Raw genomic sequence first — 24,554 nt, forward strand, 5'->3', positions numbered from 1 at the left:
TGATAAAAAATATAAAATATGTCCCAGCACTTTAGATACAAATATTTATATCAACAAATTATTATTGAAAACAACATATGATTGATATGACACAATAACACAAAAGAATCCCAGTATAACCTAGATCATTTATACCCAAGCTTTCTGCCTGTAGGATGGGGTAGGAATTCAGTATGTTTACAGTATAGGCTGGGGTAGGAATTCAGTATGTTTACTGTATAGGCTGGGGTAGGAATTCAGTATATTTACAAGTTCTGACTGTAGGCTGGGGTAGGAATTCAGTATGTTTACAGTATAGGCTGGGGTAGGAATTCAGTATGTTTACTGTATAGGCTGGGGTAGGCATTCAGTATGTTTACTGTGTAGGCTGGGGTAGGAATTCAGTATGTTTACTGTATAGGCTGGGGTAGGCATTCAGTATGTTTACTGTGTAGGCTGGGGTAGGCATTCAGTATATTTACTGTATAGGCTGGGGTAGGAATTCAGTATGTTTACTGTATAGGCTGGGGTAGGAATTCAGTATATTTACTGTATAGGCTGGGGTAGGCATTCAGTATGTTTACTGTATAGGCTGGGGTAGGCATTCAGTATGTTTACTGTGTAGGCTGGGGTAGGCATTCAGTATGTTTACTGTATAGGCTGGGGTAGGCATTCAGTATGTTTACTGTGTAGGCTGGGGTAGGCATTCAGTATGTTTACTGTATAGGCTGGGGTAGGAATTCAGTATATTTACTGTATAGGCACGGGTGGGAATTCAGTATATTTACTGTATAGGCTGGGGTAGGCATTCAGTATGTTTACTGTATAGGCTGGGGTAGGCATTCAGTATGTTTACTGTATAGGCTGGGGTAGGCATTCAGTATGTTTACTGTGTAGGCTGGGGTAGGCATTCAGTATGTTTACTGTGTAGGCTGGGGTAGGAATTCAGTATGTTTACTGTATAGGCTGGGGTAGGCATTCAGTATGTTTACTGTGTAGGCTGGGGTAGGAATTCAGTATGTTTACTGTATAGGCTGGGGTAGGAATTCAGTATATTTACTGTATAGGCTGGGGTAGGAATTCAGTATATTTACTGTATAGGCTGGGGTAGGAATTCAGTATGTTTACTGTAAAGGCTGGGGTAGGAATTCAGTATATTTACTGTGTAGGCTGGGGTAGGAATTCAGTATGTTTACTGTAAAGGCTGGGGTAGGAATTCAGTATATTTACTGTATAGGCTGGGGTAGGAATTCAGTATATTTACAGTATAGGCTGGGGTAGGAATTCAGTATGTTTACTGTAAAGGCTGGGGTAGGAATTCAGTATATTTACTGTATAGGCTGGGGTAGGCATTCAGTATGTTTACAAGTTCTGCCTGTAGGCTGGGGTAGGAATTCAGTATATTTACTGTATAGGCTGGGGTAGGAATTCAGTATATTTACTGTATAGGCTGGGGTAGAAATTCAGTATATTTACTGTATAGGCTGGGGTAGGAATTCAGTATATTTACTGTGTAGGCTGGGGTAGGAATTCAGTATGTTTACTGTATAGGCTGGGGTAGGAATTCAGTATATTTACTGTATAGGCTGGGGTAGGAATTCAGTATATTTACTGTGTAGGCTGGGGTAGGCATTCAGTATGTTTACTGTATAGGCTGGGGTAGGCATTCAGTATGTTTACTGTGTAGGCTGGGGTAGGAATTCAGTATATTTACTGTGTAGGCTGGGGTAGGCATTCAGTATATTTACTGTATAGGCTGGGGTAGGAATTCAGTATATTTACTGTATAGGCTGGGGTAGGCATTCAGTATGTTTACTGTATAGGCTGGGGTAGGCATTCAGTATGTTTACTGTGTAGGCTGGGGTAGGAATTCAGTATGTTTACTGTATAGGCTGGGGTAGGCATTCAGTATGTTTACTGTGTAGGCTGGGGTAGGCATTCAGTATGTTTACTGTATAGGCTGGGGTAGGAATTCAGTATATTTACTGTATAGGCACGGGTGGGAATTCAGTATATTTACTGTATAGGCTGGGGTAGGCATTCAGTATGTTTACTGTATAGGCTGGGGTAGGAATTCAGTATGTTTACTGTATAGGCTGGGGTAGGAATTCAGTATGTTTACTGTATAGGCTGGGGTAGGAATTCAGTATATTTACTGTATAGGCTGGGGTAGGCATTCAGTATACTTACTGTATAGGCTGGGGTAGGCATTCAGTATGTTTACTGTATAGGCTGGGGTAGGAATTCAGTATATTTACTGTATAGGCTGGGGTAGGAATTCAGTATATTTACTGTATAGGCTGGGGTAGGAATTCAGTATATTTACTGTATAGGCTGGGGTAGGCATTCAGTATACTTACTGTATAGGCTGGAGTAGGCATTCAGTATATTTACTGTATAGGCTGGGGTAGGAATTCAGTATGTTTACTGTATAGGCTGGGGTAGGAATTCAGTATACTTACTGTATAGGCTGGGGTAGGCATTCAGTATACTTACTGTATAGGCTGGGTTAGGCATTCAGTATATTTACAGTATAGGCTGGGGTAGGAATTCAGTGTATTTACAGTATAGGCTGGGGTAGGAATTCAGTGTATTTACAAGTTCTGCCTGTAGGCTGGGGTAGGCATTCAGTATATTTACTGTATAGGCTGGGGTAGGCATTCAGTATATTTACTGTATAGGCTGGGGTAGGAATTCAGTATATTTACAGTATAGGCTGGGGTAGGAATTCAGTATGTTTACTGTATAGGCTGGGGTAGGAATTCAGTATATTTACTGTATAGGCTGGGGTAGGAATTCAGTATGTTTACTGTGTAGGCTGGGGTAGGAATTCAGTATGTTTACTGTATAGGCTGGGGTAGGAATTCAGTATATTTACTGTATAGGCTGGGGTAGGAATTCAGTATGTTTACTGTGTAGGCTGGGGTAGGAATTCACTATGTTTACTGTATAGGCTGGGGTAGGAATTCAGTATATTTACTGTATAGGCTGGGGTAGGAATTCAGTGTATTTACAAGTTCTGCCTGTAGGCTGGGGTAGGCATTCAGTATGTTTACTGTATAGGCTGGGGTAGGAATTCAGTATATTTACTGTATAGGCTGGGGTAGGAATTCAGTATATTTACTGTATAGGCTGGGATAGGAATTCAGTATGTTTACTGTATAGGCTGGGGTAGGAATTCAGTATATTTACTGTATAGGCTGGGGTAGGAATTCAGTATGTTTACTGTATAGGCTGGGGTAGGAATTCAGTATATTTACAAATTCAGTATATTTACAAGTTCTGGCTGTAGGCTGGGGTGGGAATTCAGTATATTTACTGTGTAGGCTGGGGTAGGAATTCAGTATATTTACAAATTCAGTATATTTACAAGTTCTGGCTGTAGGCTTGGGTGGGAATTCAGTATATTTACAAGTTCTGACTTTAGTGATAGCCGATACACATAGAGTCTATAAGAAAATGTCAAACAAAGTGGTGGGAGAAAAGAAGTAAAAACAGTATGTTTTGTACACCTGTTTAATTGATGTTGGCACTTTTAGAAAATCTTGAATCTTTAAAGTTGACAAGACATAAAATTGTAATTAATATATTGTTATGTAGTTTGTTATAGACATGGTCAGGAATAAAGTTTCAGACTTTGAAATTTAAACCCGTACATTGACTTGAACCTATACATTAACATTGAATTTTGAACCCATAACATTGACTTTGAACTTTGAACCGTGCAGTAACTTTGAATTTGGAACCCATTAGATAACTTTGAACATTGAATCTGTACAGTAACATCGAACTTTAAACCCATACATTGACTTTCAACTTTGAACCTGTATACGTACAGTGACATTGAACCCATACACTGACTTTGAACTATGAACCATGCAGTAACTTGGAACATGGAACCCATTCATTTGACTTTGAACTTTGAACCTGTACAGTAAACTTGAATTTTGAACCCATGCATTGACTCTGAACTTAAACCCATTTGTCGTGTACATTGACTTTCAACTTTGAAACTAAACAATGACTATGAACTTTGAGCCCATTCCTTAACTTTGAACTTTGAACCCATACCTTAACTTTGAACTTTGAACCCATACATTGATTTCAGACATGTTGGAGAGGGAGTGAAAACACTAATACGTCGGAATATCTCATATATGAATCTTAGAGCAATGGGATCGGACAATAAAAACAGGTTGGCGTTTATGTTGCCATGGTTACTAAAATCTCTTCCATTGCGGAAGAAATTTATGAAGCAAATGACCTTGAATTTTGAACAGATACAACAATGTTTATCAATCAACAAATTAAAAAAAAAAAATCATTGTGAATTTCCTTTTCTCACAGTTTTATCTCAATATTTATTGAAACTCACAATTCACATTCTTTTATTAAATTATCTGTTCTACATTTTGCACAACCTTCTGTTCATAGTAAATAATTCAGAATTCAAGACCATCTCCTTTATGTGTGAATGTAATGGCCTATTTTAATTCCTTTGTTTTGCTTATTGCTACAGTTTTGTGGTGACGCCACATTTCTTCCTCCTAACTCCTAGCCTACAAATAACATTAACACTGTTGATGCATAGACTTAGCATTGATTGGAATTGGAGATCATTTTCACCAGTTTTGTTTTTGTTCACAATATGATGGATCCAGGAGATGGTAGCTAGATTTTCAAAATTTGTTTCAATTTGTTGGTAAAAGGGGATGTGATATGTCCTGTAGAAAATGTTAAGGATGACCTGGATCCATCTCTGCATGTTAATGGCCTTTTATTTACCAGTATGTAGTGCCTTTTGTGTAACCCTTGTCACCATTTGGTAAAAGCCACTATACATGGCTTTTCAACATTTTTCTTATTAATTGTATAATGTATTTGCTCACCATAACAGTTCAAGGAGTCATCAACAGTGGTAACCTTGGTAACTACAGTTCAAGGGCTCAGCAACCCTGGTTACCTTGGTAACAACAGTTTAAGGGCTAGTCAACCCTGGCTTCCTTGGAAACAACAGTTCAAAGACTCAGCAACCCTGGTTACCTTGGTAACAACAGTTTAAGGGCTAGTCAACACTGGTTACCTTGGTAACAATGGTTCAAGGTCCATCAACCCTGGTTACTATGGTGATTTTGTACTCTTTAGTGAATTTATACACCAAGGTTACATACAAGGCACTACATGGTTCACCAACCTTTGCTTCCACAATTCCCTACTGAGACCAACCTTGATAACTATGATAATATGGCTATAGAGGTACAATGGGGTTCATCATCCTTGGTTGCCATGGTTATAAAAGGTCACCAACATTGGTTGCCATGATTGGGCACTCTGGGCTCACCAACCTTGATTTCAAAGGCTTATTATAGTTCTCACATTCTTTGTAATCATGGTTGCACACCAGTACTCCCCAGTTCTTGGTAGAGGTATAGTAAACAGCCTACAGATTCGCTGACGCTGGAGCCAGTTTCACACGTTGCCATTAAGAAGTTGCTATGGTAATGAATGGCATTGCTAAGCTCTTAGTGAATGTTAAAAACAGGTGATTGATACAATGAGTCTCTAATTGCCTGAAATATTTCAAACTAGAAATTTTGCTTCACTCTGATAGCTATAGTAGTCTCACTAAGGTAGCTTGAATGTTTTGAATTAGTTGTAGTGAATGAAACAACAAAAGCTAGGGCTAATACTTGTCATGTAAATTTACTGAATTATTCAAGTCAGCATATTAGCAAAAAAAGTTTCTTTTATTAGAAATATGATTTTAATGTGTGGTGTATGTATGTCTCCAAGAAACCGAGAGATTTATTGTGCTTCAGTATTGTTTTATTATCTCTTATTAATGCATTGAAGGTATTGTGCAGTGTCTTAAATTACTCTACTTCATACAATGTAGACATTTCACTTATTTCTCTTATTTTCTATCATTTTTTAAAATTCCGTGAAAACGTGGATTTGATGTACTTACCTATGCATGCAACTGGACCTGAGTGATGAACTGTGTCAATGTTGGATTGTTTCCCCCATTCCTTGCTTGTCAATTTTGTTTTTCCTTTGGATTGAGTTATTAAGCCATGCCATTTGTGATATGAGCTGTCTACCCTGTAAAATGAGTTATTCTCCTTGCTATTTGAGTTATCTACCCTGTAAAATGAGTTATTTCCCTTGAAATTTGAGTGATCTACCCTACCTAATGAGTTATTCTCCTTGACATTTGAGTTATCTACCCTACCAAATTAGACATTTGAGTTATCTACCCTACACAATGAGTTATTTCCTTTGACCTTTGAGTTATCTACCCTCCGGAATGAGTTATTTCCCTTAGTTCTTTGGCCCTTTTCCATCATTTTCTGCTTCTTTAAGATATTTACTTCCTTATCAAGGTTAGAAATCTCACCATACATTAAATCTGTACAATCTAACTGACACATTTCTCTGTTTATATAGGAAAAATCTTCTTATCTTTCAGCTTGATAGTTGTAGTGATGTAATCGGTTTCTGTCATTTATACATGTACGATACACATAAAATTATACGACATAACAGATTGAATATTTGTATATCATGTACAAAGAGAGGAATGTTTCTATATGAGAGATGGAAATAATTACATATAAAAAAGGAGGAGAGAAGAGATCTTTAGAACGGCAATTAAGATAATGGTGGTTTTTTTAAAGGGATATTATTACTTAGGAAAAGAATTTATCCCCCAAAAAAAATTTATTAAAGAAACGATTGGATACCTTCACTGTGGGACTTATACCAGATACAACCATGTCCTCAAAACACATCTCAGTTGTTGGTTAATGAATATATTTGAAAGAACATGCTTTTACACCAAGGCCAATACATCGCTATCTGGAAAAAAAAAACAGTTTTATTTTTTTACAAGAAGAACTCACCACTTAATGATTATGAAATCTACAGTGTTAGTCACTTCAAAGCAGATTTTCTCAAAGATATCAGCTCAGAGAGGTTTTGATTTTATGTTTTGAGGATGTAATTGAATGGTCTTAGTCCCACACATCTTCGCTAGCCAAGGCTTCTGATTACGTTACACTCCACGAACCCTTGGCAGATATAGGCGTCAGTTCTGGCCCTCTAGCGGTGATTCGAAATTACCACCCTTCACGCATGAAATTTTCGACCAATCAAAACAAGCGTTACCGATTTACTTCATCGGTGATGTTTACAAACACACATCGAGGTTTGGTGTCATTTCGATGAGATATGTGATCAATGACTTATATGAATTGATCAAACACTGCGAATGTTCCCCCAAAGATTGTGATTTTTGTATTTAGGTAAAATGCCATGACATAGTCGGCAATGTAGCTCTGTACTGGGTGCCACATTTTTTGTTTACTGCGAAACCAAGCCAAAATGTAAAACGCGATTTGATTGGGTGCCCTGGGATTCCAGGGCGCGACGGTTTGAACACGACTATATCCGCCAAGGGTTCGTGTAGTGTAACGTAATCAGAAGCCTTGGCTAGCGAAGATGAGTCCCACAGTTCTTGAAAAAAAGTATTGTTTTACTGTATTTAATCTTTAATTGAAACAATTCAGTACTGCAATTAGAATTTTACTAATTTTGTCTGAAGCAGCTGAAAACTTACAGTTATTAATCTATACCCAGCAATATAAGCCTGGGGAGGTGTGGTTTGTATTGTTTACATCAACAGCTGTTGTCATTTAAGGATGATGTCTGGGGTCAGGTCAACATTTATTTCCGATATTTTCTGTATAAAGGACATTTCATATTATCACTGAGGTTTTTCAATGAAAGCAAAAAAGGATGTTCTCTCAGCATAGTGAATGAAAATAAAGCCTAATAACAGTGGAATGGTATTTCAACTATTTTTTATGCCCCCGCCATGAAAGGGGGTGGGGGGGGGGGGGGGGGGGGGGGGGGGGGGGGCATAAAGTGTTACCCTAGTCAGTTGTCTGTCAAGTGGCAGCGGGGCCATTTGTGTCTGACAGGCATTTTCTAGTTTATCTTAGTTTAACAGATGTGGAGAGGAGTTTGGGCGACCTAATTATTACCAGGCGTGAACCTATTGTCGGATATATTGTGATTATTAATTACAAACTTATAATAATTAATGAAAATAATTTGTTATTTTTTAAAAATAATTTTTAACTTGTGTTGATTTTATAAATTGCATTTATGACATGAGTTGGATTCTGGACAAGCTGTTACCGGTATACCTTCTTTAGACACTGTAGTTGTTTTGGTAGTTTTCTCATTTGAGAAAAATATTTTATGACATTTTTATTATTCACTAACACATGTTGATAAATTAAACTTAGTATGTATAAGCATGAAGAATGTGATATTTTTTTTCTTTTCTTTTCAGAGTATCACTGCTATGACACTGTAGAAATACTGTTTTTAAGTTTCTTAATTTTATATGGGCCATCACAATACAGGCCCAACAGACTTTCTTTTGGCCTGTCACCAACAGGGCTATATAGTGTTATGAAATTGTGTATGCTGCATAAGTTTTATACCCTTTTAAGCATTTTTGACATGGATTTATATTTGCTTTCTTGTGAGCTGAATGCTGAGGGAGGGGGCCAGGGGAGGAAGGGTTTTTAATGAAGGGTGTGTGTGGTTGATGCTGGGGGGGGGGGGGGGGGGGGGGGGGGCTTAATGATGGGCTGGGGGTTATAGAAGGGGGGTTATATTCTTTGGAGCAAGGAAAGCCAGAGAGAGGAATGATGAGAGAAATTATTGGTGAATGGGGAAAGGAAAGGGGGATAAGGGAAGAAAAGCCGTTGGGAAAGGGAGGATAACTCTATAGTGAAGTGTGTGTGTGTGGTGCAGGGGGGAGGACAAGGGGCAGGAAAGCTGTGGAGTCTCAAAGGGGATTACATGTATAAGGGAAGCATGCCAGGGATTAGGGTAGACACCTGTGGAGCCTCTAGGGAGGGGAGGGGACATTATTTGGGAAGGGAAAGGAAAGATGGAGGAGGGCATAGAGAGGGGGATAATTGAATGGAAATGGTAGAAAGCATCAGGTGGAGGGACAGGGACAGGTTGTAGGAAAGGAAAGGGGGGTTTAGCTGTTGAGAAAGACAGAAAAGTTGGAGCTCTGAGGAGGGAAGAAAGGGAAATGCTGTTAGATTTATGGGGTAGATCTTTATTTTCTGGACTATGGTGTTTTCTCTAATATATAGTTATAAGGTTTTATAACTTAGGATAAAATTTCATTAAAATTCTGCTGTTGCATTTGATAATTGTGTTTTTGCAGTTTTTACTTGTATTTATGTATTACCTTATTGTATCACATATATAATTAATCTGTGTCAACTAAAACAACATTTAATTATCACTTTAACCATTCTTTAAATGCTACATCTCACTGTCTACACAGCACCGGACATATACATGTATAGATATAGCATTTGATATCTGATATTGATATAAAAAGCATTTATGTAATATGAACAGCTGAATTAACTGTGTAGCCGGCTTTTTTCACAGATTTAATTTTTCTGCAAATTTCACTGTGTGCTGAAGTTAGCAACGGATTTGTTATTTCGGATTTGAATAACGAAGCCGCTTCCAGCAGAGGATTGGGGATGCAGTTACATATTAGAATTTTTCTTATAATATATGATCCGAGATTCCAATCCCCAATCTGCAGTTAGTAGCGGATTCTATATGATCCGAGATTCCAATCCCCAATCTGCAGTTGGTAGCGGATTCTATATGATCCGAGATTCCAATCCCCAATCTGCAGTTAGTAGCGGATTCTATATGATCCGAGATTCCAATCCCCAATCTGCAGTTAGTAGCGGATTCTATATGATCCGAGATTCCAATCCCCAATCTGCAGTTAGTAGCGGATTCTATATGATCCGAGATTCCAATCCCCAATCTGCAGTTGGTAGCAGATTCTATAGTTGAATCCCCAATAACGAATCTGCATGCTGCTGACTTCAGCCCGCTAAATTTTACCTTAAAAAAAAAAACTGATGCTGATTAGAATTTTGTGATGCGGAACTTTGAATTATAGCCACAGCTGCCCAGTTTTGACGAGCATGTGGTTAAGAGGCAATATATACCCTATGTTCACTTCAGTGATCAGATTGGTCCCCCAAAATGATGATTTCACAAATTAAATGTTTTAATGCCAGTTAAACCGAACAACTGTCTGAATAATGGTCATTCTGGACAGAGCTTGATGTGATAAGTGTACATAGTTTATTGTATTATAGATTACACACTCAAGTTCTCAAAGTCTGAATAAGTAAAATACCATCCCTGCAAAAAGCTGATGCCGGCTATTCAGTAATTGGTCTCGCCTCTTGATGATTTAACACTATACACACAAGCATATTCTGTTTGTTTCCAAATGTTTAATCTTAAATTGTAATCTTATTGAATTGTTTGTTGTATTACTAAGAATTGTGGTTTTCATTTGTTTTTACCTCAAATGAGATTCAAATTCATATAATTTAATAAATCTATTTGTTAATGTTATGTCTTTATTTAAGTGGTTAATTAGTTACAATATATATGTAGAATGATCGGTTATTTCTTGTCTTTTATACACTCTATATGAACCAAAGAGTATAAGTATTTGATAACTAAATCTGTATTATTTATGCTTGATAACATGTTGAGCTGAAAAGCTCGTCTTACACGTGGTCACGATATTGAGACAGCAGTAGACACCTTAATCTCTTTTGAAGTGGACTCAGTTGATGATCGTGTTTTTTATGATTCCCTTCAGACATCGTGTTTTTTATGATTCCCTTCAGACATCAAGGTAACAAGTTGTCTTTGATGAAGTCATTTTCCTCTGCGAGTTTCGGGAAATCAGCATCATCCGCTTCTATTCCAATGTTGGAGCGCAGAGAAAACAAGGCGGACAAAGTGAACGGAAAAGGCAGTAAGATAGAGGCCAAGGACCTACAGTTTGTAAAAGTTGATGTCGACAATAATATGGTAGGTCAAAGGTCAAAGTTTACAATACTTTACAATAACATGGTAGGTCAAAGGTCACAGTTTACAATGCTTTACAATAACATGGTAGGTCAAAGGTCAAAGTTTACAATACTTTACAATAACATGGTAGGTCAAAGGTCACAGATTACAATACTTTACAATAACATGGTAGGTCAAAGGTCACAGTTTACAATACTTACAATAACATGGTAGGTCAAAGGTCAAAGTTTTACAATACTTTACAATAACATGGTAGGTCAAAGGTCACAGATTACAATACTTTACAATAATATGGTAGGTCAAAGGTCACAGATTACAATACTTTACAATAACATGGTAGGTCAAAGGTCATAGTTTACAATACTTTACAATAACATGGTAGGTCAAAGGTCAAAGTTAACAATACTTTACTATAACACTGTATGGTTGGTTAAAGGCTACATTTTACAACATGATAAGTTACACTTTGTCTAGGTTCTAGGTTGATGTTGGAAAATAACTTGGTAGACATACATATTGTTCAGTTTCCTTCCTGGAAATCAATTTCTGTAAAATGTTTTAATATTCATAAATAAAGATGTTGAATTTAGTGTTTCAGAAAAAAATCTTCATTTTAATATGATGCAATTATATATACATGACAAGTATTTTGATAAGATTCTACCTTGTTGGGTTGTTGGTACTTGTGTTAATGATAATTCTATAATTTAACAGCAGACAGATGGTGTTCACATCGGAATCACCACACCAGAAACAAACCAGCGAAACATTCGCGACATCACCCGTCGTATCCCGAAGGGTGCCGAGGCGATAACGGTACTTGTTGGTTCTGTTGACTATCTGGACACGCCTACAATGGCATTCGTACGATTAGCTGAAGGTCAAATACTGGAGAATCTGACGGAGGTTCCACTTCCTGTTCGCTTCTTGTTTATACTGCTTGGGCCGGAGAAAACATCCATGGATTACCATGAAGTGGGCCGATCCATATCAACCTTGATGTCCAACCAGGTAGAGTCTGTTCTCTCAGGACTGAGTATGCATGGTGCTCCAAAAAAAAAAAAAAAAAAAATCGTTCTTTAAATTGATAGCTTATCTACAGGCAAGGAAATTTAGTGTACTAAACCTAAATTACCAAGAAAAAACATGGTTCTGATGAAATGACCTATTAAACAAGGAAAAATATAATTATGAGATATCTATCAGTTAAGTTGAGTCTATTTATATGGTGACTGCTTACTTAATCAGATATTCGTATACATGTTATTGTGTAAGTAAGTGATTAGGAAAAAATTCTGTTTCCATAGCGACAGATATTTTGTATAATATGACATTTGTCCATTGAAGGACTTCCACGATGTGGTGTACAGAGCGGAGTCCCGCGGAGAAATCCTACATGCCATCAATCAGTTTCTGGACGAGTCCATTGTGCTGCCCCCTGGTGACTGGGATCAGAAGACACTTCTTCCTATCGCTGAAATGAACAAAAGGAGGGCGAGACTGAGAAAGCGGAAAAAACAAAAAGAAGATGAGAAAAAAGGTTTGCACCTATTGCCTGATGGTTAAAAGCTGTATAACTATGCTTGGAGTATCAATTTTAGTTTTCATGAAACTCTTCAAAGTTAGGAAAATCTTTGGAAAAATATTCTCCCTACCACATCATATTCTTGTGTATGAGTTAATCTTCTATTGATAAAAGAAAATGTATTCTAAAAAGTATATATTTGTCATTTATTTGAATATCAATTATTCATTTAATATTTTTGGGTTATTTCAATAAAAAAAATTTAAATGTCTACTGATTCGTGTTTTACCCATCTTCGATGATTTTATTTGGAAATAAAAATTCTGTGACATTCTCATATGTCAAATTCATGAGTGATCAAAATTTGTTCTTCAGCATTAATAAAGAAAATTGAGGAGGAGAAGATCCCGTCGGATCCCCTGAAAAGGACAGGGTGTATATTTGGAGGTTTGATCAATGATATGAGGCGTAGATATCCACACTACGTCAGTGACTTCACCGACGCTCTCAACGGCCAGTGTGTGGCAGCCTTCGTGTTCATCTTCTTTGCTTGCTTTGCTCCCTGCATCGCCTTTGGAGGTCTTCTGGGTATGTTACTAATATCGTTAGCCACCTTATTGATGCAGTGTCCAGTTTCTGAGTGTCTGGATTAAAAATTTCTCCTGAGCAATCAAAGGGTGAAATATGATAACTACCAACAGCTCACCTGTCCAAAGGGAAGCTTCTGTTGTTCAGCTCACCTGTCCAAAGGGCAGCTTCTGTTGTTCAACTCACCTGTCCAAAGGGCAGCTTCTGTTGTTCAACTCACCTGTCCAAAGGGAAGCTTCTGTTGTTCAACTCACCTGTCCAAAGGGCAACTTCTGTTGTTCAACTCACCTGTCCAAAGGGCAGCTTCTGCTGTTCAGCTCACCTGTCAAAGAGCAGCTTCTGTTGTTCACACGTCCATCCATCAGATGTCAACTATTCCCTTTAAACAACTTCTTCTCAATAGCTTAGAGGTCCAGGGATGTGGTATTGATCCTGTCACAAAATGGGGTTGATGACCTTGACCATCACAGGGGTCGAATGGGCTTAAGTCTTTTACACAACTCAATAATGAGGAGGCCCAGAGATTTGATATTGGGCCTGTAGCATGCTGTGATAAAGGGGGTACCAAGTTTGTTCAAATCAATGACTTTGACCTAATTTCAAAGGTACTAAACCTAGTTAGATTGACAATATGGTTCAGCAGCATGCTGGGATGATGTGCTACAAAATTTGTCAAAATGAATATACTTACCTTTCTCTCCTATTGAAATGAAAATGTATTCAGCTTAGCAGCCACATGAATGACATACATCAGCATTGGTAGCAGGTGAACGGTACAGGCCCATTGGACCTCTTGTTTTGTCAATAGCATGTTAGTTGTAGGGCTGTCACCATTGTTCAAGCATATGACCTTTGATCCATTTTCAAGGTCATGTGTCAAAGGTGTTTTAAATTCCAACTTCTAAGTATAGTTATCTTATTATTGAAAACCTATCTCCATGGCATATTATATTGTCTTGGGATATCATACAAATATTTAAGTGTATTATGTTATGGTATTCATAGTCCTAATAAATGACACAGATATGCAGGCAAACATGATTTAAAGGTATGTTCAGATACACTACATAAATTGTATTGTTAGTTGTTTTTTTTAATAAAAATAAAAACTTCTACTTAGAAAATCATCCAAAATGAATTAAAACATTTTGATGATATTACAATTGATGTCATTGATCAGTATATAATCATAATGGTAGTTTCTATACACTATCTCTATAATGTGAGAGATTTCTGGATTACAGAGGAGAAGACGGGTGGTTATATGGGAGTGACGGAGACGGTCATCAGTACTTCCTTGAGTGGTATCGTGTTTGGATTGTTTGCCGGTCAGCCCCTGATGATAGTAGGAGCTACAGGTCCGGTTCTAGTCTTCGAGCAATCCTTATATAAGGTAGGTACAGTCATTTGATACAGGTATGGTTTTATAGTCTTTGTTCATACAGGTCCGGTTCTAGTCTATGATTGATCCTTATATAAGGTAGGTAGTCATTTAATACAGGTCCGGTTCTAGTCTTTGATCGATCCTTATACAAGGTAGGTACAGTCATTTAATACAGGTATGGTTTTATAGTCTTTGTTCATACAGGTCCGGTTCTAGTCTTTAAACAATCCTTATACAAGGTACAGTTGTTTAACACAGGTATGGTTCTAGCCTTTGATTGATCCTTATACAAGATATATGAACATGTAATTATACTTTTAATTTGAGAAAGTTAGTATTTCAGAATATTGTTAACTTATTTCAAGGAATAATTTTTGTCACCTTCTTGGAATTTCCACTGGGGAGAGAGCGGCAATTTTGAATATCCTTGTAATTAACAAATGAATACTTTAAAAATGACAGATAATAAAAACATAACTACAACTCAGTAGTTCAAGCTCAAAATTGATTAATGAGGGCAAAATATTTATAGAAAATGGGAGACTCCTGAAAAAAGTACAAGGAAAATAAGACTACAGTATATGTTGTGGGTGAATGAAAGAGTATAATTATTATAATATATTATGTGGTTTACTTTTTACGTATATGTATAGTCATGCAAAACCAAAAAAAAAAAAACAATATTTAATAAAGTATAATTTTTCATGTCAGCTATCTTATTTTTTTTCAGTTCTGTAAAAGTAATTCCATTGAGTTCCTCACGATGCGAGTGTGGATTGCATTCTGGGTAATGATGATCTCAGCCATTGTTGTAGCAGCAGAAAGCAGTTTCCTCGTTCGATACATTACCAGATTTACTGAGGAAATCTTCGCCATTCTCATCTCTCTCATCTTTATCTTTGAAGTCATTAAAAAACTTGATAAGGTAAGTCAAGAGAGTATGTTTAATGTACTAATTAAAGAGAGCATTCTGTCAATCTACATATTTTATTGTAATTTTGTCTAATTGGAGCAATTTGCCTGCAGCATTTTGCTAAATCAGGATTCCATCAATTGAAATTTCTGTACAATTTTTATAGGCAAGTATTGTCCATGCACCACTTCATGAGCATGTCTGAGTACACAAAAATAAGATAGTAGAATTCACTTAATGAAGTTGCTTCCCTTGGTTTTGATTATTACACTGTTATACAAAGACAACGTATAAATGTGACCAGCTCATAAAGTCATTTCATATTTCCATATATTAGATAAAGTTTTTTTATTAATTCTGATAATATGTCAAGTAATTATTAATTCTATTATGTCCACTAATTAATTCTGTTATGTCCACTAATTAATTATAATAATAAGTCCACTAATTAATTCCAATAATATGCCCACTAATTAATTATGATAATATATATGTCCACTTATTAATTCTGATGATATGTCCACTAATTAATTCTGATAATATGTTCACTAATTAATTCTGATAATATGTCCACTAAACCATGCTGATAATATGTCCACTACATTTAATTAATGCTGATAATGTTTCATGATTGTGTTTCAGACATTTCATTATCATCCGTTGGTGCCATTGGAGGAGTATTGTAAAGATTTTGGATGTAAATCAGACAACGAGTCCGTTTTATACAATTCCTCCCTATATTTGTACACCAACACTTCCAATACCAACTTTTCGTCAGATCTCGTGTACAGTCACCCTAACAACACTGGTCACTATGACGACGAGGACGACCATGACTATAAACAAAAAGTTCCTCGACAGCCAAACACTGCTCTGCTCTCCAGTATCCTGACGATCGGCACTTTTTTGGTGGCCCACTTCCTCAAGATCTTCAGGAACAGTAAATTTTTAGGCAGAAGTGTATGTTTTATAATTATATACTGAAAGCCAATCAATATTTCATGTGTCATTAGGGCCAATAGATGGTGAAGATAAAACACTACACCAGACCCTTACTTTAGTGTTTACGGGATGTTTTTGTAATTTTATTTTGGTGTGTGTTGGATGTCTTTGTAATTTTATTTTGATGTTTGTGACAAGAAGCAACGGGCATATCAGCTTTTAACTTGGTCATTCAATGATAACACTGGTGATAAGAAGCACCGGGCATATCAGCTTTTAACATGTCAGTCTTGATATTTCACAAGGAAATGTGGAAGGCACAGACTAGTGAGGCAGGGCTCAGATTGTATTGGTTTCTCCTGTTCCCTCAGTTATGAATAAAGAAATGAATTCCTTACTTACAGGCCAGAAGAGCTCTGGGTGACTTTGGGATCGTTATATCTATTATTTTGATGGTGCTACTCGACTACTCCATGCCTGATATATACACACAGGTAAGTCTGTCTCTGTAAACACACAGGTAAGTCTGTCTCTGTATACACACAGGTAAGTCTGTCTCTGTAAACACACAGGTAAGTCTGTCTCTGTAAACACACACGTAAGTCTGTCTCTGTAAACACACAGGTAAGTCTGTCACTGTAAACACACAGGTAAGTCTGCCTCTGTATACACACAGGTAAGGCTGCCTCTGTATACACACAGGTAAGTCTGTCTCTGTATACACACAGGTAAGTCTGTCTCTGTATACACACAGGTAAGTCTGTCTCTGTATACACACAGGTAAGTCTGCCTCTGTATACACACAGGTAAGTCTGTATCTGTATACACTTAGGTAAGTGTCTGTATACATTCAAAAAAGGACCTGTTAAATATAATCTTAAACAAAAAAAGCACTGGCCTTGATATAGAGCCAGTTGTATGCTGTGTAGAAGTGCCATTAAGTTTGCTTTGATGGTCAAAGGTCAAGGTCATAGGAATTAACTTTGTTCAAATCTATAAATGACTTTTCAACAGCAGGCCTAGGGACATTATATTTGCCATTTTGTATGCTGAGCTGAAGGACAACCAAGTTTTGTTTGTATAAATAAAATATTCTACTTTCATATTAGAACAAAGAGATATGCAGGTTAGCACCCATATAAATGACAAAAATCAATTTACATTAGTTACAGATGAGAGATACAGGCTAATGAGGCCTCTTGTTTTGTATAGATAATTAAATATCTTATATAAAGATATTATTGTCATCGGCACCTCCTTTTTTGTATTTCAGAAATTATCCATTTCTGATAATTTTGAGCCGACATCACCAAGTAAGCGTGGCTGGTTTGTACACCCGCTAGGGACAAAGAAACCAATCCAGGTCTACATTATTTTCGCTTCATTTATCCCAGCCTTCCTGATATTTATTCTCCTGTTTCTGGAGACCCAGATCACTGAGTGAGTATGTCATACAATAGAATCAATAGGGGATCTAGTAAGTGGCATATACTGCCTTAGTCAATGACACATACTGCCTTAGTCAATCTAGCTGACACATACTGCCTTAGTCAATCTAGCTGACACATACTGCCTTAGTCAATCTAGCTGACACATACTGCCTTAGTCAATCTAGCATGTCTGGGTCTCCTTTTGCCAGGCAAATCTTTATGGTAAGATCTCTGATGACTGGTTAATTTTGTTTGTTGAATAGTTGATATAATATTTGAAACATGCATTGAAAGTAAAGTGAAACATCATACCTGCCAAGTTTCCCGCATTGGGCGGGAGACTCCCGAATATTCAATTCAAAAATCAAATTCTCCAGTTTGAAATTAATGACCCGCGCGGGTCCCGAATTTTATCAAATTCTCCAGTTTTCTCCCGCTTGGCCAAGTACCTCGCCCTCGGACATGACGTACAGTGCGTCAATTTGACGCTCAAATTCTGACTAAAATTAGTGTGTATATAAGTCTTAAAATGTTGTCCAATATACAGAATCAACAAAGGGCATATTAGCTATGGTCAGTGACACTAATTGACCCCTAGGGGTTAATTAAAAGAGTCGGTCAACTGTGACAAACCCGGCCGACTGTCACCAAATATTGGGTCTCGGGTGAAGTTTCCAATAATCAACATACCTGTAGTAAAATAAACTATTATCAACGTAGATTTTTCCAAAGAAGTTATACAAACCCTAAACTAGCCATATTTGCCAACAAATCAGTATATTTTTATTGATTTAAGAATGTTGGCAAAGAACTGCAGTCAGACTCTCAAAAAAATCGGCACATGCTGTTGACGGCGGCCATGTTTGTTGTGATGAATATCCTAAAACTGGACCCGGAATCCGGAAATGGACAATTTTTTTCAGGATTTTTTTCTCTCTCTCCTGATTTTAGACAATTGTTTTTGTGGGAAATAATGTCATTAAAAAAGAAAGATACTTAATTTTTCTATTTTTTTCCAATGAAACTTATACATGGGTTTGATTTAAAAAGAAGAGCCTTCAATTTCTATATTTAGATTATTAAAAAGATATATATATTGATTTAATATATGGAATTATTTGAAAGTAAATTCAATTGCACGAATGTTTTTGAATATGCTACATTTAATTTAATCCAAAATTGACCTATATCAATATCAGTATACATTTGAAAACAATTCACCTCAGGATTTTTAATTGACTCTAAGGATTTTACAACTGAGAGTCACTGACTCTGGAGATTTTGATCCTACTTTTGTTTACTGTTTAGTAGTTTCATTCACTATTCAGAACAAGTTATAATAACTTTCATTTACTTGTTATCAAATTGAATACTATTATTCAATTAATATGTGTTTTTTTTGTTGATGAATTCAATATGTTTAGTAAAAATGTCGCCGCGCGCAATCTCCAGTTTGAGCAAAGTCCTCAAACTGGAGATCTCCAGTTTGTCAACATTTGACCCTTGGCAGGTATGAAACATACATGTGAAAAAGTGCACACGAATTGGTCACACATATAAAAAGTACACAAAAGCTGTTCACACAATAGTTAGGTAAGAGGTGAACACATTTGTTAAATCACTGAATAAAACGGTGAATATTATATGATGCATTTACTAAAAATATAACTTTAAAGGGAGATAACTGTGAACATTAAGGAACTCCGGGATAAGGAGCTGTATGTAATGTTTTATAATCTTCATTGACAGGAAGTAAGGCATATTCTTCATCCGTCAGTTGAAATATATTAAGACTAAATAAATCATTTTATACATTACAGAATGATTCTGAACAAGAAAGAGTTTAAGATGCGGAAGGGTTCTGGGTTTCACCTGGACCAGGTATTGATGGGGATGATGACGTTCGTTTGTGCTCTGTTTGGCCTACCCTGGATGTGTGCGGCCACCGTGCGTACAATTGCTCATACATCTGCACTGAGTGTGATGAGCCGTACACATGCTCCCGGTGAAAAACCAAAGCTTGTAGAAGTAAAGGAACAGCGAGTTACCAATATACTCATGAACGCTATGATAGGTAGGGAGTCATCAATATACTCATGAACGCTAGGTAGGGAGTCTACAGTTTGGTTAGTTGACGGATTGTAAGACTATGTATCGAGATATACTTGCTGAATATTCCTGTTTCATTAAAAAAAATTATTGATTCACTATAATTTTATGAAATGAGCCTTAATTCTATTTATCACATATAAATTAAATTCATGATAAGAGAGCAAATTCAGTTAATTTCTTTGTAAGACCTACAAATCAAGCAGTACATATTTCATTTCTTAGAAAATCGTGCGATGTTTATGACGTCAGTAATGTTATTTGAGACGATTCTTTCTATATTTATGTCATGGTTATACACACACAAGCAGCCATTGGATAAACATGGTTTGTTGAGTGTTTGGTTCCTTATGCATCATAACATGAATATATTAAATATTTGATGGACAGATTTCCATTTGATGTTAATTAAGCTATAAACTACAATATTGTTGTGTTACAGGCGTTTCCTTAACTTGGGGTCCCCTCCTACAGGCGATTCCCTATAGCTGTACTGTTTGGAGTTTTCCTCTACCTGGGGGTGTCCTCCCTGAGTGGTGTACAGATGTTCAAACGAATGAAACTGCTTCTTGTTCCTAACAAGTACCACCCCGTCGACCAGCTACGTCCGACGGGTCAGTATAACTGTCACAGAGACCTATAAAACTATACCTTCGGGCCAGTTTCATCATTAACTTAAGACAATTCCTTAACTTTAAACGTTCTTTAGGAAAGCATTGACTAATGTTCTGTGAGAAAGATTTTTACTTAAATCCTTTAATGCTTCCAAATGGACAATTTTAATGTAAGGAAGATCGATGCTAGCCTGGATAATGACTGGAAACCTGATGTCTATAAGGCTGTCTAAATCAGATTACTATAATAGATATATCCAAGTGGTTGTTTGTTTTGACCAGAAATTACACTAAGAATCTTGTATCTTAATTGTGTTTTTGTTACGGAGTCACACATGTTTCTTTAACTTTAAATATTGTGATGTCGTTTTCAAGAAGTTCTATTTTTGTTTGTAGATTGAAGTTGCCAAAAGTAGATCCCAGGGAAAACAAATTAAGAGAATGCTAATATTCTGTTTGTAATTTCTGCAAAAATAGATTTCTTTTGTATTAAACTTTTAGTAAAACGGCAGAATGTTTGAATCATAAAATCATTTGGACATAAAAAATATGTAATCTATGATTAACTATATACCTATATGTTTTGTTGTTTGACAGGTAAAGACAATGAAAATGCACCTGTTTACGGTTGTCCAGGTGGTTCTATTAATCCTCCTTCTCATCGTTAAGATGTCGGTGGCTGCTCTGGCTTTCCCTCTGTTTGTCATTCTCCTGATTCCGCTCCGACTCAAATTCCTCGGATATGTTTTCACCCCAAGTGAATTGGAAGTGGTAAGTATTCCTAATACCATTTTCATTAGGTACTGGCACAGTGGTAAAACACTTGCCTTTCACCTAGGCGCCCGGAATTTGATTCCCTGATCGGACGTGAAAAGGTCATTTGCCCAATCAATTGTGTTTTCTCTAAGTACTCTGGTTATCTCCCACAATAAAATTCTCCGCGCCCTTCCATCCCGGCCAACTGGTTATCTCCCACAATAAAATTCTCCGCGCCCTTCCATCCCGAGGTTATCTCCCACAATAAAATTCTCCGCGCCCTTCCATCCCGGCCAACTGGTTATCTCCCACAATAAAATTCTCCGCGCCCTTCCATCCCGGCCAACTGGTTATCTCCCACAATAAAATTCTCCGCGCCCTTCCATCCCGGCCAACTGGTTATCTCCCACAATAAAATTCTCCGCGCCCTTCCATCCCGGCCAACTGGTTATCTCCCACAATAAAATTCTCCGCGCCCTTCCATCCCGGCCAACTGGTTATCTCCCACAATAAAATTCTCCGCGCCCTTCCATCCCGGCCAACTGGTTATCTCCCACAATAAAATTCTCCGCGCCCTTCCATCCCGGCCAACTGGTTATCTCCCACAATAAAATTCTCCGCGCCCTTCCATCCCGGCCAACTGGTTATCTCCCACTATAAAATTCTCCGCGCCCTTCCATCCCGAGGTTATCTCCCACAATAAAATTCTCCGCGCCCTTCCATCCCGGCCAACTGGTTATCTCCCACAATAAAATTCTCCGCGCCCTTCCATCCCGGCCAACTGGTTATCTCCCACAATAAAATTCTCCGCGCCCTTCCATCCCGTGGTTATCTCCCACAATAAAATTCTCCGCGCCCTTCCATCCCGTGGTTATCTCCCACAATAACATTCTCCGCGCCCTTCCATCCCGGCCAACTGGTTATCTCCCACAATAAAATTCTCCGCGCCCTTCCATCCCGGCCAACTGGTTATCTCCCACAATAAAATTCTCCGCGCCCTTCCATCCCGGCCAACTGGTTATCTCCCACAATAAAATTCTCCGCGCCCTTCCATCCCAGCCAACTGGTTATCTCCCACAATAAAATTCTCCGCACCCTTCCATCCCGTGGTTATCTCCCACAATAAAATTCTCCGCGCCCTTCCATCCCGGCCAACTGGTTATCTCCCACAATAAAATTCTCCGCGCCCTTCCATCCCGGCCAACTGGTTATCTCCCACAATAAAATTCTCCGCGCCCTTCCATCCCGGCCAACTGGTTATCTCCCACAATAAAATTCTCCGCGCCCTTCCATCCCGGCCAACTGGTTATCTCCCACAATAAAATTCTCCGCGCCCTTCCATCCCGAGGTTATCTCCCACAATAAAATTCTCCGCGCCCTTCCATCCCGGCCAACTGGTTATCTCCCACAATAAAATTCTCCGCGCCCTTCCATCCCGGCCAACTGGTTATCTCCCACAATAAAATTCTCCGCGCCCTTCCATCCCGTGGTTATCTCCCACAATAAAATTCTCCGCGCCCTTCCATCCCGTGGTTATCTCCCACAATAACATTCTCCGCGCCCTTCCATCCCGGCCAACTGGTTATCTCCCACAATAAAATTCTCCGCGCCCTTCCATCCCGTGGTTATCTCCCACAATAAAATTCTCCGCGCCCTTCCATCCCGTGGTTATCTCCCACAATAACATTCTCCGCGCCCTTCCATCCCGTGGTTATCTCCCACAATAAAATTCTCCGCGCCCTTCCATCCCGGCCAACTGGTTATCTCCCACAATAAAATTCTCCGCGCCCTTCCATCCCGGCCAACTGGTTATCTCCCACAATAAAATTCTCCGCGCCCTTCCATCCCGTGGTTATCTCCCACAATAAAATTCTCCGCGCCCTTCCATCCCGGCCAACTGGTTATCTCCCACAATAAAATTCTCCGCGCTCTTCCATCCCGGCCAACTGGTTATCTCCCACAATAAAATTCTCCGCGCCCTTCCATCCCGGCCAACTGGTTATCTCCCACAATAAAATTCTCCGCGCCCTTCCATCCCGGCCAACTGGTTATCTCCCACAATAAAATTCTCCGCGCCCTTCCATCCCGGCCAACTGGTTATCTCCCACAATAAAATTCTCCGCGCCCTTCCATCCCGTGGTTATCTCCCACAATAAAATTCTCCGCGCCCTTCCATCCCGGCCAACTGGTTATCTCCCACAATAACATTCTCCGCGCCCTTCCATCCCGTGGTTATCTCCCACAATAAAATTCTCCGCGCCTTCCATCCCGGCCAACTGGTTATCTCCCACAATAAAATTCTCCGCGCCCTTCCATCCCGGCCAACTGGTTATCTCCCACAATAACATTCTCCGCGCCCTTCCATCCCGGCCAACAAGAGTATTTGATATAAGTTGGTAACTGGTAATGTTGTAAAATAAATAAAGTTTACATTTACCTCACCTTTGTAACTAATATAGAGGATAATCAATTTATGTTCATATAATATGTTACTCTTTGTATATCTCTTTCCCCTTAATGTGGTTCCTGCATGATGTAAAAGAAAATATTGTTGCTTTGTACTTATTTTCATTCTTACATGTTTGGAATTATTATACTGAAAAGGAAAAAAATGTTAAGTCATGGTAAGAAATAACTTCTGATTTCTGTTTGTGAGGTTGTCTGTGATTTCTGTTTGTGAGGTTGTCTGTGATTTCTGTTTGTGAGGTTGTCTGTGATTTCTGTTTGTGAGGTTGTCTGTGATTTCTGTTTGTGAGGTTGTCTGTGATTTCTGTTTGTGAGGTTGTCTGTGATTTCTGTTTGTGAGGTTGTCTGTGATTTCTGTTTGTGAGGTTGTCTGTGATTTCTGTTTGTGAGGTTGTCTGTGATTTCTGTTTGTGAGGTTGTCTGTGATTTCTGTTTGTGAGGTTGTCTGTGATTTCTGTTTGTGAGGTTGTCTGTGATTTCTGTTTGTGAGGTTGTCTGTGATTTCTGTTTGTGAGGTTGTCTGTGATTTCTGTTTGTGAGGTTGTCTGTGATTTCTGTTTGTGAGGTTGTCTGTGATTTCTGTTTGTGAGGTTGTCTGTGATTTCTGTTTGTGAGGTTGTCTGTGATTTCTGTTTGTGAGGTTGTCTGTGATTTCTGTTTGTGAGGTTGTCTGTGATTTCTGTTTGTGAGGTTGTCTGTGATTTCTGTTTGTGAGGTTGTCTGTGATTTCTGTTTGTGAGGTTGTCTGTGATTTCTGTTTGTGAGGTTGTCTGTGATTTCTGTTTGTGAGGTTGTCTGTGATTTCTGTTTGTGAGGTTGTCTGTGATTTCTGTTTGTGAGGTTGTCTGTGATTTCTGTTTGTGAGGTTGTCTGTGATTTCTGTTTGTGA

General features: G+C 38.2%; 1 protein-coding gene across 1 annotated transcript in view; it reads left to right on the forward strand.

Annotated features, from left to right (window-relative positions):
• The window catches only part of LOC117317249 (band 3 anion transport protein-like), a 71,129-nt gene that overhangs the window by 37,301 nt on the left and 9,274 nt on the right, over positions 1–24,554 (forward strand). Inside the window, 15 exon segments of the mRNA XM_033871979.1 lie at positions 4,088–4,174; positions 10,752–10,938; positions 11,653–11,949; positions 12,286–12,478; positions 12,839–13,051; positions 14,296–14,444; positions 15,166–15,360; positions 15,991–16,308; positions 16,695–16,784; positions 17,564–17,730; positions 19,541–19,794; positions 20,272–20,303; positions 20,305–20,418; positions 20,420–20,443; positions 21,041–21,214. Coding sequence (XP_033727870.1) covers positions 4,088–4,174; positions 10,752–10,938; positions 11,653–11,949; positions 12,286–12,478; positions 12,839–13,051; positions 14,296–14,444; positions 15,166–15,360; positions 15,991–16,308; positions 16,695–16,784; positions 17,564–17,730; positions 19,541–19,794; positions 20,272–20,303; positions 20,305–20,418; positions 20,420–20,443; positions 21,041–21,214 — 2,494 coding nt within the window.

This window comes from Pecten maximus, chromosome 19 (assembly GCF_902652985.1).
Source record: "Pecten maximus chromosome 19, xPecMax1.1, whole genome shotgun sequence".
Taxonomy (NCBI): Eukaryota; Metazoa; Mollusca; class Bivalvia; order Pectinida; family Pectinidae; genus Pecten; species Pecten maximus.